The 19212-nt window shown below is 37.2% G+C and overlaps 1 protein-coding gene across 4 annotated transcripts; it reads right to left on the minus strand.

The window, feature by feature from the left end:
* Positions 1-3301: 3301 nt before the first annotated feature.
* Npc1a (Niemann-Pick type C-1a) lies at positions 3302-18773 on the minus strand. Of its 4 annotated transcripts, none has more exons than XM_043411075.1 (20): positions 18166-18773; positions 15779-16148; positions 13731-14017; positions 12905-13097; positions 11328-11459; positions 10026-10145; positions 9682-9899; positions 9174-9475; positions 8855-9052; positions 8537-8738; positions 8149-8446; positions 7905-8032; positions 7558-7815; positions 7284-7447; positions 7086-7198; positions 6382-6965; positions 6109-6297; positions 5941-6028; positions 4860-4951; positions 3486-3624 (listed from the first exon to the last, which is right to left on the minus strand). In XM_043411075.1, exons 1-20 carry the CDS (start codon positions 18277-18279, stop codon positions 3619-3621), a joined length of 4056 nt encoding a protein of 1351 aa, XP_043267010.1. In that variant the 5' UTR covers positions 18280-18773; the 3' UTR covers positions 3486-3618. The 4 variants fall into 4 exon arrangements, with proteins under 4 accessions (XP_043267008.1, XP_043267011.1, XP_043267010.1 ...); XM_043411074.1 differs by having other exon boundaries at positions 3491-3624; positions 4785-4951; XM_043411073.1 differs by lacking the exon at positions 4860-4951 and having other exon boundaries at positions 3302-3624.
* Positions 18774-19212: the final 439 nt, after the last annotated feature.

The raw sequence follows: 19212 nt of genomic DNA on the forward strand, positions 1-19212 counted from the left end.
CGAAACCTTATCGCTTTGTTGAATATCAAACGAAAATCAAACGAAAAGAAAAAGAGAAAAAGAAAGGACGAGCGCCACGAATTTTTAAATCTACTTATCATTACGATACTACGTACATGTACAAAAAAGAAAAGACAAGAGTTTCGTGGGGACCGAAACGTCAAGTGCAACGTAAGTGAACGGATGAGATGGAAATAAATGAAATATTTTAGCTATATATATACATATATATATGTCTGTATTATATTTTATATATCCCCCGTCACATCCAAGGTTGTATCCAAACGTTGAGTATCTTAATATAATTCACTTGGCATCTGGTAACGCTTGAGAAACAGCAAATTTACCGAGCAATTCGATTCCGTGAGAAATATTGCTATTTGCATCCGTTGGACCGTAGAATTTTGGTGAATCCAAGTCGGTTTTTATAAAACAAACTATGTAACCATTGGATCGTCCCTTTACAAAGAGTCCGCAGTCAACAGTGTCTATTGATATCCGAATGTTTGTTTTTTGCATCTGATTACTTTCACGACAAATAGGAACACATAGACTCATTGATTTGATATGCAGCACGTTTTAATTCGCATATATACAAGATTAATCAGACCCAAGCTATTTTATTTGGTACACACTCGTGTTGCGCGGACATTCATACTACATTCATTATTTCTAGAATCGCATTCAAACACGACTCGTATTCGCTTTTTTTTTGTCTTTCTCGCAACCACAGTGCAACGAATTGATAGTACGAAATAATAGTACATAACAAAGTAAAGGCATTCCATACACGGATTAGTTCGAAATTCGTTCGAAATTTATCCAACATTCGCTAAATTCCCTTCAACATTATCTCATGTTTTTTCTTGTACACGAGCTCCAAAATTATTCCGCTAATCTGCGACGATTTTCATTCCAATTCTTATACAATTTTTCCTTTTTATTCGTCTTTTTTTTTTTTTGCTATCTCCCTTTTATCAGACAGACAAAATTTCAACTCTCACAAAATCTTGTACACGTAGATTAAATCGTTTTAATTTGTTTTCTTTGTTTCACTGTAATCTATCATAACCTCTTGTTATTGGTATAAAAAGTATCATCTCCATATAAAATTCGCATGAGATAAAAACGTAGTTCCACGAACCATACGAAGTGTTGTTTGACAAAAATGGCATTTGTTGGTTTTTTGGTTTTCATATTCCTAGGAGTATGATACGTGTGTGATGAATAGGCCTGAACGACCGTTTTTTTCTCTTGTATTTTTTTATCGTGATAATCAGAGATTTTATTTTGCAATATTGTTGTTTCTTTTTCATATCAACAACGAATAGAAACGGGCATAATTAAATCATCGAGTTTCAATGTTATCGATGAACTATTTTTTTTTCATTTTTTTCTACAAAAATTTGGAACATCTTTCAGGTAGACACTAGAAGTCTTTTTGTTTTCCTTCGAAATACGAACATTTTCGTAATAAATATATAACGAATTTTAAGTTAATGACATTTTCTAGAACGTTCACTAAGTCTATTTTCATCTAACTAATTAGAGCCCCTCGCCATATTTTTTGTTTTTAGTTTTTTTTCATCATAATTCTTTCAATTCGAACGACGCGATAAACTTTTTCACAATACGTATAAATTCACGTTACAGTCACGTTTAAACTGGTGGAATATTTATCCTGAAATAAATGATTGAATCACACGAAGCACGGTTTGGGTCATTCAGTTATTATTGTAGATAATCTACTGGCGTTAATGTAAACAAGAACACGTTGGATCAAAAAAATAAACACTGCGTTTAACAGGCTTCTTGTTAGAATGGGAGGTTAAACGGAGCTTTGGACAACCGTTGATTGGATGAGAGACAATAACGGTATTGACAATGTCCGATAGAAAAATCAACTTCCTTTGTTGGATTCATTTCCTTATGATTAATAAACGAATTTACATGAAATTTTAATTATCGACGGAACAAAATATTAACTAATACTGTGAGATTTTAGAAAAAAAAAAAAGAAGCCAAAGAACCCCAAATCATTAGAAGCACTGTGAGCATTTATCTTATACCAGTGGTGTAGTATACAAAACGATGACAACACAAAATAATAATCGATGAAGAGCGATGCATGTTTGAACTTCATGTTTTGGACGTTTTTCAATCGAGCTTGTAATTTTTTTATACAGGAGTTTTAAAGCGGTTTATCGGTTTGTACCTTTTCCGCCTTTTTTTGTTTGTACTATTCTCTCTAGTCGTAGACGCAAAGTGTCTTTAGACCTTTGGAATATTTACAATATAGTATATTATATTTCTCGGTCATGGACCGAACTTTGTTAAATCTTTCTTCGTTTTTTGTGAATCGATTGAAGCAAACACATATTGAAATATAACAAATGCATTGTTGGTTATAAAAGGATGAAAAATAAAAAAATGCATCTGTGAATACTCGTTTCCTGAACTAGCTTCTGCCAATAGATATAGAAAATAAAATTAAGATGCTAATGAAGAGTACATATTCGGTTACTAGAGAAGAAAATACACTCGCTCGAGATAATATTCGTTGGTAAGAGAACTGGGAAAACCATCAGAACAAACGAATTTTCTACAACTGCAACTCGAAAAAAATCTATTTTAATTTTTAAGCAAATTGATATCAGTTTTTCCGCTCTTCTCGCTCTTCGATAACCTCGATATTCGTGTCAAAAATCTCGAACCCTGTATTCCATAGGAAAAACTCGTTATCTTTATTATCCATTAGCATATCATTATCTCTGTATTAAAAGAAAAAAAATAATAATAACAAAACTGCGTTAATAAATAGACTGACAAAAATAATTTTCCCACTGGCAGTAAATATACCGTGAGAAAAAAAAAATAAAAATCATACATTGACACGATAGTACATTAAGAGGATGGATCAGCTAACTAACCTCACTTGGGATTTTCGAAATTGATATTCTTCGATATACTGTTTGACCGATTAAAAAAAGGCTATGTCAGCCTACCAGAACGATGGCAAAAATCGACTGACAGAACCTTTTTTTAATCGGTCAAACTGTGTCAAACAATTTCGATTTCGAAATTTGCAGCTATCTCTCTTGCACTCACGGTTGCGATATACCGACTGATCCATCCTCTTAACCCTTCGAGTGCACACTTATTGCGTTATCCATATGCTTATGGGGTCAAAACGACCCAGTGTGCACTTTAAGGGTTAATTCTGCAGCAGATGCCATGAATGAGTCGCGTTGCATAACCTCGTTTTTTGAGACTTTCCCTATATTATTACGTTTCTTCACCGTTTTACCTTTCTAAGTCTTTATATCAACGAAAAAATACAGTTCTTCGAATTGTTTTCTCCTAGATTCTCTGAATTTACGATGTCGTTTTTATGTATTGTTTATCTTCTCGTTTAAACGATTTGTTACAACTAGCGAACGGGTTGCGATGTTGGTGTTCTTGGAACTTCGACATTCACACTGGCGTAGGAAGTGGTTGGGTATTGGTATGGGAAATTTTGGACAAGAGGGGTTGTGGAGTCGACGAGCTGACGAGACGGTGGCTCGTTTCTGATATCATTGGCGAGCTGTCTCTCCCTTCTGTACCCCCGGCTTGACATCACGCCTAAAACAATGATTAATCGTGGATTCAATACACAATAATTAATGTTTTTTAATACTGATAGATTTTTGTAACTCGTGTGACAGTTCGCCCTCAATCTCATGGATTACTTGGTGTATTGGAATGCTCGTGAACACTAAAGGCCGTGTTCCGATATTGACTGTGACTACTGCGAGTACGTGCATTGGTATAGGGCTCACAGTACTCACAGTCAATATCGGAACACGGCCTAAGATGAACGATTCGATTTCTTGAGTCTTTTTCAGTTATATTATTGAATATATTGAGATTCATTTCAGAAATCGATCCGCATTTATTTCGCTCTTGATTTTTGCAATTGAGATTTTCTGCAATAGAACCGAAGAATATACGCCAACACCATCGTAGACTAAATGACTAGAGTTTAAGCGACATTTACATGATTGCGGGATAGACGATTTTGGAATCAGCGATTTTTTACGGTAAATCATATTCATATAAAAAAAAGACAGTACGAATAATTACCCACTTCCAAATGAACCCCAAGCATTTTAAATAAGTTTCGTAGATAAAAATGAATGGTGTCTATTGGATACGCTTGCAGACATGTATTTACCGGAAGAAAGTTTACAAAACACCTTCACTCTAAAAATATCGCGAAATCCAGTCGTCCACCAATTGCCGAAACGCCGTCATGCCGAGAGCGCGCGCGCACGCTTATGAACACATCGGGGTTGAGTAAGTTATTTTAGGTCTCCAGTGAGTTTTACCGAAGAGCCTCAAATCTATATTTGCTTTTCGACAATAATATATCATTTTCGGCATCTAAACTAACTGTAAACGCGAATTATTTTCGAAACGCAGGGACTTGTGACGAATAAATTGGGTTCGAACGCGAGTAAACGGAAATGACGCAGTGTACGCCGAAAAGTTAGAACAAAAGTTGATGAGCATGAAAGGTTATTGAGAACAAATACCGTGAACAATGCTTCGTAATACAAAGTTGTGACCTATTTTCTGACAGTTTCTGATTCTTCGCAAAAAAGCACCCTATTCTCAGTGCATCACGCAAAACCCACTCTCAAATTCTACGTGACATCAAAATACCAAAAAAATCCGCAAAAAAAAATTAAAAAAAAAAAGAGTCATTATAAAAGCGGATAGAGGGCTGTTAATTTCCGTACCTAGCTATTGTATTCGAGCACTCGGAATGTAGCTGTACTTGTGTCAGATGAGGGAGGTGAATTAGTTTTGCTTACTCGATGATTCAATGAGGTCTCTTGCACGTTGTCCAGGTTTCCTCGTAATGTTCTCTTGTGATTAGCCAGCTTCTCACGGTTCATAGGGGAGCCTGGAACGACCACCGATCATACTGATTTTTCATAATTTCTCAAAAAAAAATGCATAACTCATTTTTTAGAGCTCAACATTTCTTCTGACGTCTCCAGAGAGTCGGTCCTCGGTCGTTGAAATATTGTCGAGTCGTGTACTATCAAATAGTTCGTTCCATTCTTTTTTTTTCTTCGGTTTTACTTTGTCTATGTGTCTTGAAATTGCAAACTGGATGTAAGAATATTTCAAAATAATATGAAATTATTTGAATGCAGAAAAAAAAACGTAAATTCATGCCAGCTCGGCGTTTTAACAATCAGTGGAATATTTGAACCGCAAGAGATGTAAATGTCACTGTTTACATTTCCATTTCGAACCTCTCTATGATTTACGTCGTTTAGTTTGCCTTATGTCAGTTCGCATCATTATTTTTAATACTACGATACTTAATTCGTGTACTAATCTTTTGCTACTCTGAAATCTACGTTTTCAGCTCACTTAAAATGAATAAAATGAAAAATATATTACTATCCGAGCACTCGAAGTATCGTTCATACTTTTAGCCACTCTACATTTAGAGCATTATCGCCTCCGTTGGGTTAGTAAGTGGAATAATCATTGTTTGAAGGAAGTATTTGACGAATTTTCGAGTTTACATTTCTAGACAAAACCAAGTGTCGCCGATTTATTTTCTATCTTGAACAAAGTAAAGTACAAAATGAAAAACACCAGTATCAAGAAATTAGTTTTCTACTGAACTTTACTTCGCGGAGACAGAAAATAAAGCAGTCGAATTACAGTATGACACGAAAAAATAAATGCAGTTTCAAAAATTCGTGGAATTCCTTTCTCACTGCGTGAAACGATGAAATACGTGTGTTCATCGACGGAAACAAATGTGATATCATACTTTCACAAATGCACGAAAAAACTCTCGCTCAGACGTGGATCTTTTATCGTGGATAAAGATAAAGATTGGTGGTTATCACCAAATTCGTGATTTCTTACCTATATAGCTGAGTAAAACTGGAAGGAATATGAGCCCGTGTGCTGCACCGAACAAAACAATTCCCAAATACATCCTAAAATAGAACACCTGAAAAAGTACGAAAAAAAAAACATTAAAAAAACTAGATTCTTAAATGGTTATAAATTTTGTTGAAATATAACGTATACCTTGAATATTTGGCTTTTCGCAAAGCCGAGGACTATAATACCACCAAACTTGGTTAACGTTATTCCACTAAACACAGAACTACCCATGTTCGTAACCGCATCCGCGACTCGTTCGACTCTCGTTTCTTTCACAGATACAGAGAACGAATGGACCAAGTGGCTACAAAATTCTACGGAGATACCAACCGCCTGTAACGAAGAACCGATATTTTGAGAGAACGACGAACGAGCGAGTTCTCAGCAGTTGAAAGTAAACCCAGAGTTTTTACTCACCATCACCAGATTCACCAAGGAGACGGCGTTGAGCGTGATGTGCCACCAATACATTAGACCACCGATGTTCACGAGGATCATCGTGATTGTTATGATTACGACGATCGATGAAAATATGTCGAGACCCATGAGCAAAAATGTTGCAACGAATATCGCAAGCAAAGATATGCCGAGACTCTTGAGGGTGTCAGGCCACATTGTTAAGTACTGTTCGTAGAACACATAGAACACGCTGTACGGGAATACTTCGACGGTTTGGTTTATCTTGCGACTTTGTAAATTCGCGTTTATCATATCGGTTATATTGGCCGATATATCTCTAGCTGCTCTCATAGATTCGTAATAGTCGGCGGATGACTTCAAAATAGTGTGGTAAGTCATAAAATACGAGGCTCCAACTTGGGATTTTCGCATTTTCGGATCGGTCACATAATTCACCCCGTGACCGTAAGCCGCGTGTCCTGCTTTCGCGCACTGCTCGTCGGGATTATCTTGCAGGAAGAAAGATACGTATTTCTGAAATTCGGTTATGTTCGGACGACCGTAGTTGTTGAGGGCGATATCACAACTGCTGCAGTCTCCATCTGTGATGAAATAAAGTTTTTATACATTTATGAGTATCTCCTCACCAAACGTGGAATGATGATTTTATGAATGATTTAATACGAGATCACATTTTAATTGTTTCCTTTAGAAAAACTCACCCCCATGAGGACAGAAAGAATTATTCGTAGGGAAGTATTTGCAACATTCTGGCGACTCGGACCAATCGAAATAATCGTCTAGCCACGATGAGGAAGGTTTGGCTATGTAAGTTCTGCAGTAGAATGAAAACAAAGTGTAACGCTACTTGCAAATTTATCCGTTTTTGCCACTGAGTACCAGTGTCAAATTCGTATTACCTGTTCGATTGTCGCGAAGCCATGAATATTTGCGTCGATAAGGAATCAGTATTACAGTGTTGACCACCGCATATCAGATTTTGACTGTCATAATCGGAATAATCGATCCCATCTTTCACAACGAAATACACCGGGGGTCCGATCGATAAATATTTGTTTAGGAACTATAAGAAATAAATTGTTAAAAATTTGCTAGTGTGTTTAAATTGGATAATAAAAACGGAGATAAATTTTGTAGAATGGATTCGCGATGTTAAAGATTGAATTCGATTACCTGGAAATACTTGAGCACAAAACTATCTTCGGGCATCGATAGTTCTTGATCCAGACCAATTTCGATGTGTGGGATAACGGCGACACTCGTACAAGCCAAACCGAAGAACGCGAGCATCACACCGACTCTGACCCATTTTTTCAAGAGCAGTGGTACGTAAGCGACTTTAAATATTTTATACAAAATACCGTCAACCACTTCTTCGCCACTGTCTTTCTTCGAGCCTCGCAGGAAACAACATATATCTAAACGATTATTCTGCAGGAAACATAAAAAACATTGTTGAATGTGATTGGCGCAATAAAAAAGGTGTAAACACTCTTGGGTTAAGCACGAATTTTACTTACCGTTTGGCGTACCGTATCCAACGCCAATAAGCTTACGAAACACGTAATTTGTAACAGGAAATCCACTAATAAAGCCATACCAGCGTAAAGAGCAAAGGCTTTGACCGCCGGCATGTCTGACAAGCCACCTGTAAATGCAAATAATCGAGTCAATTTCGTTAAGAGTTCAAGCTGTTTCAGAATTGCTATAAAACCACTTTTAATATAAATCCGATTGCGAATTTTTGCAGGGCTCTTTACTTACCAAGGAAAAAGCAAAGACTTTCGGAAACACTCGTGAGCAACATGCTCGGGCCGACTGTGCCGAGGGTACGACCGATGTGTTCGGGTATCGATTCGTTGGGTCGTCTTCCTTCACGCTGATGCGTCTGTACCAGGATGAACACATTGTCCACTCCTACAGCCAATACGAGGAAGGGAATAACTTCGATGATAATTAGAGTAGCAGGAATTCCAATAAAACCAAAAATCCCAACGGAGCAAATAACCGAAGTTAAGACTATCAAAACTCCTCCAAGCCCGAGGGTGATTTTGGAATCGATCTGAAAATAGATGTTCAATGAATTCGGTAAGCTCGACAAACGTTTTTCATCATGTTTTACAATATTCGGCAGAACGGTATTGAAACTCACCAAAAATCTACTACACGATTTTAGCTGCCCGAGCGAAATTGCAATGTATGCGAACATTATGATGTAAGATACAAGAATAGTCAATATGTCGGACTGAGATTCACGATTGAGTTCATCCTCGATGGATCGTTCGGATGTAAACGCAACGTTCATGTAATCTGGCTTTTCCGTTGCTGTCCAGTTCTTCATGAATGCGATAAATCTGTGAGAAAAGTTATTGCCACAATGACAAGTTGATGTATCCAGGAGGAGAAAAAGTTGAAGAATTCAACAAATGATCAAACAGGTTATTCAATCTTGTCGCGAATTATTACTCACTTCTCTTCCCATTCCATCGCTGGTTGCAATTTCGTCTTGTTGTGATAGTTGTTGACCAATATTGTGAGGACTATAGCCGTAGCTTTTTCGTACGGTGGTTTGTGCAACGATTGACCGGGAGTTAAGAATCCACCGACAGCGATAGCCGGATCAACCGGACCGCCGTAAGGTGCGAGACAAGCCGGATTCAGTGGATTTCTAAAAGGGAGAAAAAAGTCCGGTATCAGCTTTCCAGTTTTCGTTGGAAAAATATTTCGAAGCTTTCGGGGTAAAGTTTGCTCAATCAACATTGTTTATCTCGAGTTATAATTGCACTTACTGAGAGCAGGCTTTGAAGTGGTCGAGATAATTGACTTCGTAGCCATGCTCGTCGTCACTGCCGTTGAAAGTATCGACGTCGTCTTGCCAGTAACCCCAGAGACTCTGGATGGCACAGTGTTGCACGGTAGTCGGACCGGTGAAATCGTTCGTCAACGGGGCAAAACACACGTCGGCGAGTGTGTAATTACTGTGGGTGACGAGGCCTTTAATTTGTTCTTGAAGCTTGAATATCGTGAGGAGGAAATTCTTGTCGAAAACCGGTCCGAATGTTATTGGGCCGTTGGACGTGTTGTGTACAATCTGTAAAATTGTTGTTTCGATCAGAAATTCAAGTAAATAACGTAAACATTTTTCTTTTATAGGATTATACCGGGCCTTTATGTGAATATGAATGATTTAAAATATTCCAAAATCTCATTTATTCTGATTTTTGAAACGTGATTTCCCGTTCATCGAAACCGCAAAAAAACGGTGATGTGCAAATCCATGCTCGTTCGAGGACTCACGTCAGGCAGGCCGATGGACGATATGATGATCTGTTCGTTTCTGTAGAATGGTTCAAAGTGGCTGTCGAAATAATCACGTTCGACGCGAGACCGGGAGTTCGGAGATGCCCACAATTCGACCGGATCGGTCGTAATGTGCACGTATTTGATGCCATGCCCAAGAGTAACGATAAAGAGGAAACCGAAGAGAAGAACAAGCCATGGTCGTTGAGCGCAGGCTGGAGGAAAAAAAGGTTCCATGAGTAACGAGACAATAAAAAAAATGCATGCAAAAGTAACGTCAATGAGTAATTAACTCTGGAAAAAGTTTATGACAAAAACAAAAAATAGCAAGTTTTTCTCACCTGTGCCCCACCAGCAGAAGAATTGCTGCAAAACTTTGTCGGTGTTTGCCCCCAGACGTTCGATAAAGGTTGACTCATCGTCATGAAGGCCATTCGGCAAATCATCGGCCGATATAACGCCTGAAAAAAGTTCACTTGAGGGGTTACAAATCCTTTTGCATTCCGCGTAACCTTCTTCGTGTTGCACGTCTGAAAAGCGCTTTTCCGTTCTGTACAGGCTGACTAAGTATTCAAAAAAGCGCAATGTGCAAAGCATTAGCTCGCTAATGTTGTTGGCAATGCGCTAAATACAAAGCATTGGTTCGTTGCATCGATACCAGGGTCATTCAATCTCATGTGCAAATGTCCAATTTGCCTTTCGTTTTTTTCATTCGCTATTATAATCTGTTAAAATGGATATTGTGAATTGGGGAGCTTGAGGGAACTTGAGCTTTGGAATGAGCCAACGAAAAGAACATTTTTCATACAACGTTTGGGGAGTACATTTCAAGGAAGCTTTTTGCGAATATTTTTAACGAAAATCCAATTGCAAGAAAATCGAAGCTCGCAAGGTGTTCCAAATTTTCAATTGCTTCGCAAGTTTCCCCAATGAAATAAAAAATTAAAATTCTCTTCTACTTCTAATGTCCTCCCAATAGCCCGAGGAAATACGATATTTTTTCAATAAGAAAATATTAATTTATTGAACAAAAATAAAAAAAAAGCCCAAGGAGAAGCGTGACAATTTGTGAAAATCGACGATATACAAACCTCTTATCCGTCTACATTCGGTACGAGGGACTAAATAAATTTGACAAGTAATTCTGTCGCACGGTCTGTCTATGGTTAGCAAAGCCCTTTAGATACAGCTGACTTGTAAAAGGAAAAGCTAAGTAAACGAAGAGAGGGAACGAGATGAGGGAGAGAAATTCAAGAGCCATGAGGATTTCGTGGTGAGCAAGTTTGTGAAATGAACGTGTTCATCTACAATTTAAAGTGCAAGAATCGAGTTCAATGCAACGATTACGGTGTGCGTTGACGTAAGAGAACGATTGAGCATGCGTGAGATCGATCGAAAGAATCAACATCCGCGTATACGGTATCAATGAATTAGCATTAATTCTTCGCTATCATGATCAACGATTGAAAATAAACGATACAAAAAAAAGAAATACAAAACGCCAAGTAGCTACAGAGAAATAAAAAAATGTTACAATAAGACACACGGACAAGTATTACGGAGATAAAGGAAGAGAAAAAAGAAAGATACAAGCGACGAGACACAGGCTGCGAAAACAGTGATAGAATCAAGAGAAGACCTACTCGAACGTTTCGATTGTAGTGGGCTGTCTTCTTGGTCCGCGGCAAGGGCAATTCGAGCACCGTCTCCGGGGTGATGTAGCCCAGCGGCTAGTCGTCTACCAACCTGTCGCCCTACCTCTTCACCTCGTGCAACTATGGTACACACGCACGCGTGATACATACACCACCGATCAGTTATTGCTCCAATTTACCATGTATTATAGTGGTAATGTCTTTATGCCGTCGAATATGTACGCATGGAGCATTCCAGACAAGTTCAACAAGACTGTGACCTTAATCTTTCGGTCCTCCAATTTTCCTTGCTTCTTACAGTCCCGAAAAAAGTCCTCAATATTTCAGATTGTCGACATTTATTGGCAATTCGAATGAGTCAGAATTTAGAGTAATTAAAAAAACACTTTTTTTGACGAAAAATACAAATTGAATGAGAGAAGTTGGAGTCGTTGCGAAAGTATATCAATTTAAATAAATTTTGACAAGGTTTTCGGGGCTGGTCTACGATGTGAAAAATTATCGGTCAAGTGCTCGTCGGCTCGGACCGAGAATGCTCCATTCATATACACGCACATGTATAGGTACACAGATATAATTAGAGTTTATCAGATTCACTTAGAGTTCATTGAAAAGATTTTAATCGAGCATGATTCACGGGTGGCAGCTTTCATCCACCACATTTCGTGTGACTGATTTGGAAGTCTCTTTTTGTGCAACAAATTCGCTTCACTCTTCAATGTAAAGTGTAATGAATTGCTCGTTATTGCAGCACGTATAATTGAAGAAAAAAGGTCATCTCAACTGACGACTGCACGATATTAGCACTTTGCTAGGAGTGAGGCAAGAGTTATAAATATTAAACAGTTAAACCGCAACCAGACAAGTCTCATAAAAGGGGTAGGTCTGAGGTCAAGTGATAATGATTATTAAATACCAATACCACTGGAAATAAAACGCAGTATTTGATATTGTTAATGATCACAGTAGATGTCTCAAATGTGGTATGCTGTGAACGAAAATTTGTTTTTATCCTCCTCATTGTTTTTCGTATTAGAAACGACGTAGAGTTACGTTTGATAAAGTATGCCTGAAATATTGAGTTTTTAATGCACAATTATTGAGTGGGATACTCGAGCAGACATGGAAACGAGTATGGAAACGAGTCAGGCGATTTGAAATAGTTTGAATCGTTATAAATTGAAAGCCTAGTCAATTATGTATTTTCAATGCATGTTTGATGACTCGATTTGTCGGTCTATCTGGGAATTGCGACTAAAGAATATTTTTTTATAATAATGATGTGAATTGGAGCAAATGTTCATACAAAAGATATGCGTGAAAGCGAAAATGATCTGTGAAGAGCAAACGATCTACGGTCAGACAGTCTCCGATTTGTTTTTTTTTTGCATACTTTTTTGTACTAATGTTTTCCGCTTTGCTCAAAGTAGATAAATAAAAGAATCAATAAAAATTCAAAAACAATTCAATCTTGATAAACAATGACGGAATCCGAAGAAATAATTCCCTCGAAAAAGAAACGGCCGGTTTGAAAAAGATCTCCAGATAAAAATCGCGTCTCTTACCGATTTGCTTTCTGTTGCCGAAACAGTACATCAACAGTATGAATACTCCAGAACCACAGATGAAAATAATCGCCATCGTGACCTCGTAACCGTCGCAGCCAAGCAACGTGAAAGGTTGTGGCAATGGTGGTAAAGGCTTCGGAACTGGGCATGAGTCTTCACAATCGACGCAACTGCAAGCCGGTGTTTTTGCCTGGAGAAAAAAAACTTTATTGATAGGACATCGTACAAGAGTCAGCAAAATAAAACAGAAACATTCTTCCCAAAAGAACCAGTTTATAGAATATGTAAATAATCTTTTTCATCGCTATCGAGAAACGATTGTGGAATAAAGTGTCGAAGCCTAGAATCGTGAAAAAATGTTACTATCAGTTCACAGCAATCTTGTATTTTCCATCCATTTCGTCGCATTATTCGCCCCAAAGGCAGGAAACATTGGATGAGATTTGACGTTCGCATCGTTAAATCACTTCAAATCTGGCGCAAGATCAGACACGCAGTGGAGCTTGGAGAATTGAAACAATTGAAATTGAAGCTTCCCACGAAATTGATCTTATTAACAAGGCAAAAAAATTCATCTTCAAACTTCTCAAGGAGAATTCATAGTTTTTTCCGTATAATTTGCAAAGCCATTTCATGGTCAAGTTTGGTTTCTAATACGAATCATGAGTTTCAGTGAAGTAGAATCGCTTCCTCCGTATGAAATTTCGACCGAACGAAAAAGAAGTGAGGAGACCGAGACTTAAATCTCTCGAGTGATGAAATTTTTCGTCGAAGCGATACCTGGTACGTGTACATAATTCCAAACGATGAAGTCATAACTTACGTTTATGGATTGGTTGCATGGTGTAATCAGCGGATCCATCGGCTCGAATTCAGCTATCTTCGTGTCCGTCGGGATGTAGGTTATTTGGAAAGGCACGTAATAATTGTTTTCTGCGTCGCCCATATAATGAAACCATTTTAGCGGGCTGCATCTGCTTGCACCCCATTCTCCGCACATGATGTCCAATGCTAATTGTCCGGTGCTCGGTACAGAAACTTGCTTGCAAGACTTGTACGTCCCATTTAGATATTTGTTCGTCACGTAAACGTCGATCTTGTTTATGTACGCTGAAAAAATAAATTTATTGCGATGAAAATGCATTTTTGTCAAAATGAGAGTTTTTTTTATTAATTTTTGATGTTGGATCATTGAAAGGCAGGAAAAAATTTCTCATCTGCACTTTTATTTCAATTTTTCTGGTAAATACAATTTTGAAGATGACTTGTCCAACTATTGCAGACACGCTGTATGTGAAATTTGAATTTTACTGAAAGAGGGGAAATTTTTTCGCCCCCAACGATTCGAAATTGAGCATTCTTCGTTTTTAGTAATTATGGAAAAAGGAAAACGGCCCAAGTTCATACTGAAAACACACAAAAATCATGAAGACTGTAAACATATCGTTAAATTCGAATTTATATTTTCTGGATTTTTTTTCCTAGGCTTGGAATATTTCGATAAATGTAAGATGTTCGAACAGTCATACCAGGCCATGAGCCATGCTAGTTTGCATAAAGTTTTATGAATTCTGGAATATTGGCCATTTTCGTTTGTTATCTTTTTTCCAGTGAATGCAACACTTGTGCGGTTATTTTATTTCCTATTCAATTACTAGAACTGATTCATTTTCGAGCACGAGTATTGCAACCTCAGTCTTTTATTTGGCAGATTTTCTCAATAATGTCTATATTATCGGTCTGAGTCAATCTCCAGGAAATTAAGTATCACACACGTCTTTGATAAACTATGAAAAAAAGCAAAAAAAATAGACGCTTTCGATATTTTTTTATCTCAAGGTTTTGAGTTTATTATTTACAAAAATTTATTAAGAAACATTATTTGTTTTTTCCATTTCAGAACTGAAAAAAAAATAATTATAATGCATTATTTTATGCATTTCGGGAAACAATGATTGACCTTTGAAATTTGATCATTTCAAATTGTAAAAAATAATACTGAAGAAAAATTAGATACTGAAAACGAGGTTGATGCTAGATTTTCAAAGTGCAACTGGAAATTTCTGGAACATTCTTCTTTTAAATTTAGTCATATATTTTTCATAGAAAAAATGTTTACTGATTACAATTTTTTTGGAAAAAAAGCAACAATAAAAATCTTCTATTTGAGACAGAAATCAGAGGAATAGCATATATAAAACAGTAACATTTTCCATTGAAAATTTCTTGGAAATTTGTAAATGAACAACCGTTTTATCTTTAATTCTGTTTACAATTACAAAATGTACGATTTCATATAAACTCAGAAATCGTGAAATGTGGTAACTTTAAAATGAAAATTTCAAAACTGTTCTATTCAATTTATAGAAATATACGGGGGGATTGTTATAAGAACATATGAAATTTTGAATTTTTTTCCATAGAAATCGATTACTACTCAGATTTTCCACGTCAGACATCCGGCTTCGAATCGACTTATCGGACATCTTGACATCTGAACAAAATGTGTAGCATGCAACAACTTGAAAATGGTGTAAATTTTTGGCACCAGAAATGGAGAGCGAGAAGTCTCCTTACTGCTTATCGTGCAGAAAACAAGCTATATGATACCGAACGAAAGTAGTAACTATATGGATGGCTGACATTTTGAGTTCTTTTACCAAGTGAAACTTGAGACGTATCAGCAAAATAGGATGGTTAATATGAGCACTAAAGACTGCACTTTTTTATGAAAGATCGAATGTTTTCTGTTTAGTACCGTCGTTAGAGTGAAATGCCAAATGAAGTGAAATTGAATAACTCAACGGATTTTTTCACAGGCTGTCTTTTTTTGATGAAAGATTTTTCACGTATATACAGGATTCTACTTACCCTTGTCTTCGGCCGTTAGAGCAGGAACTATTTCAGTAACATTTATAAATGTACTTTGATGCGGACTGCACGTAAAGTCACAGAAATGTTTGACGAGATTGTCAAGACAACTGTTGCATCTCTTGAGAAAATTTGCAGCAAGTTTGAGATTAGTGTCGAGGGTTTGCAATTGTTCGGTGTCGCAACAGGTCTTTATTCCTTCTCCGGTATCAGCCATCAAGTGAGGACAGTGTTTTGCAAGTATCTCCTGTCCTGGAAAATCGAGGAGTTTTGCTGGGCCATTGTAGGGACAATTTTTGTTATGTCTTGTTGCTGGATCTGTATAGCACTTTCCGTACCATACGCAGTGGCCATCCTCCGCACCGGTGACCTGGGGGACATAAAAAAATACAATTTGTAAATAATTCTCATTTTCTTTTTTGTAGCAATCAAAAAATGATAGAACACTCTATCAATCTGGATATTGCAAATGTCTATGTTAGTTTTCACGTTTCAAGTTCATAAGAGATCATTCGGTTCAAGGTAATTTATTATGTAATACAAAAAAATGCAAAATTTCCATTGTGGCAAAAAAATCGGTATGTTATAATATTGCACAAATCAGTTGAGATTTCATTTACTGTTCTGCAAACTTCATCAACATTTCAAAGACGAATCAGAGGAATATTGTTTCTAGTAAGTCTGGTGAATAGATGAGATAAGCTGTACTGGCTTTGAGGTCATTCAATCAACTATTTTATTACTATAGGTCAAAAAGTTAGAATCGTTGTTAGATGAAAAGGTGACGTATATGAGCGACGGATAAAAAATCTGTTTTTAAAAACGATTAAGGAGTAATGCAAGCTTAAAACTGCTATTTGCAACATGACGTTGAGTACAAAATAAGAGGTATTGACTTTGATCCCTGATTAATTCTATCTCTTTATTTTTCCCTTCCTTTCTGTTTCTCGCTCACTACCAGAGCATACTTGCTGACTCAGAATCCATGCAAGAATGTGATGTTAATATTATCACTACAGGATATGCCAAGACAATTTTCTAACCGACAGTGATTGAATAAATGATACTGTAAAAGATATAACTATAAAAATACAACTGAGAAACTGCATCTGATCTCAGATGTTGTTTTTGAAGAAGCTCATCGCATCTCCCCAATAAAAATAGTTATTTTAGACTTGTTCAAGACTTGGGGAGATATAAAAATATTCCACAACTAAATATAAACAGCACAAAGGAACACTGACAGAAATGATTCTCAGAGGCTGCAACAAAGATCGAAGGAAATTCCTTGCAAATTATAAGCACATCTCACCAAAAAAATGTCTGGTATAGTGAAAAAATAGTAATCAATGAAAAGCTGCTATCAATTGTATAATAAAGTTAGTGTTGATACTTTCAGTGATAGTGGAGGATAATTGGTTTTTTCTAAAAATCAACATTTTTTGTTTAATTTAAAAACATATTTTGGTAGAATTGTTCATTTGGTGAATGATGAGAACAAAAGGAACGAGGTTGAAATGTAGTTTCATTAACTTAAAACTTCTATTACTAACTTAAAATTTCCTGCATCAAAAGAGACAATGAAAAATTCAGGCAAATACATTTTAGCAAATAAAGGAGTCTAAAAAATATCGTTAGTGTATATAATGGAAAAGTGCGTTTACATATTGACATTTCGACAAGTTTTTCATCCTTTCAAAACTATGTACATTCTTAACCATTGATGTTCTTTTTTTTTTCCTACTCATAAGTCGATATCCAGATTATGATGAATGATAATACAGTTTCAAATATGATAAACACAAATCAATGGCTCATGCATGACCGTGATAAACAGGCGATGGAACGAAATTAGTCATCGGACAAGGCCGTGAGAGGAAAGCACGTACGATAATATACACAACGCCATCGATGTATTTATACACGAGTTTATAAAGACGTGTATGTCTGCGAATTTCATATAAGGTGCGTATGTGAGTAAGAATGATGTGTGTAACTATAGAAAAGAGTTCCAAATACATCAATATATATTGTCTGGGCAGTTCGATGTCCCTGGAATGCGGGAAAGAAGCGTACGACGTGCATGAGGTAGAAAACGTGAAGAGAGGAAAGGCGAAGCCATGGTTAGGGTCATGCGTTTTGATGACGGTCGTTTATAATTAAATTTAATAAGACGACAGTGAACACCGTCTTTTGATAGGCCTTCTAGAGGATCGTTCGAGATGACGTCACACCAAGTAACAAACACATTCAGCCCTCTGCTTGGGGTGTGGTGCACTTTTTCGCCCTCCCCTCACGAACAATCCGTAATCAAAAATATTTTTCACATTTCTCGAGAGAAGTAAAAACAAATGAAAATGATAAATTTTTTCGTGATTAAAACTTACCGCTGTCGCGAAAAACGAAAGAGCCAAAACTCCGAGCAACGATAAACGTAAAGACATTTTACGTTCTGTCACAACACCGGAGACACAATGGTGCAAGCGACCAGTCCGCTGCATTTCAACGGAGAAAGCAAGCTACACCGACACAATTCGTTGAATTTTATGTCCTTTTTTTTTCTTTTCTTCCTATCCTCATTAAGACGAAAGGTGCGCACTCACTAATATTCGTTAATGTGACTAATACGTTTATCATTAATTCGCACCTTCTTTCGCAGACCTTTCACTATAGCGAGCGAGAAAGAATTCTCGCTCGACTCTTTTCTACTAACGTATTCACTGCTTTCCCATCTACACATTAATTTATTACACACTAAAAGAAAATATCACGCGCAGATTAGTATCGCAGGTATGCTGCTCTTGCAATACAAACGGAACGTTATTTGATGCTTCTTTTTCTCTTTTCTTTCTTGAAACTACGCTCGACTTTGCTCTCGTATTACTGAAATTACTCGGAGCGTCCAGCGTCCCTCATACGTCTCCGCGTGACGCGCTTCAGCTTCTCTACTCTCTTCCTACTACTGAACTGCCAGTCGTGGTCGTCGCTACTGCGCTACTAGCTACTACGCGTTACTCCATTTTCCCTGATTTTTTCGATAAACTCTCTACCTATATGCATGTATATACCGTGAAAGCCGATGTGTCATATACTTGCTGTTTTACCATCCGTTGATAAACTCAATTTCGCGCGCGCGTGTGTCCCGGGATTCCGTCGATGCCAACCAAGGCGTCACGGCGTCACGGGGGTGTGAAAAGTGACAGGTGAATTTTTCAGATCTTCCGCATCACCATAATATTATTGGGAGAATGTTAGCACTTGCATCAGTGAATTGGCAACGTTCCATGATCATGAAAAATTCTTTTGATTAACTCATGGGAATTTCCATAAATTCAGGGAAAAGATTCGTCCGGAAATTCATGAGATTACATGAGCTATATTTAACCTTTCACGTTCTATTGAGCCACCGGCGTCCGGCGTCGCTGTAATCAATC

Source organism: Venturia canescens, chromosome 2, assembly GCF_019457755.1.
Source record: "Venturia canescens isolate UGA chromosome 2, ASM1945775v1, whole genome shotgun sequence".
Taxonomy (NCBI): domain Eukaryota; kingdom Metazoa; phylum Arthropoda; class Insecta; order Hymenoptera; family Ichneumonidae; genus Venturia; species Venturia canescens.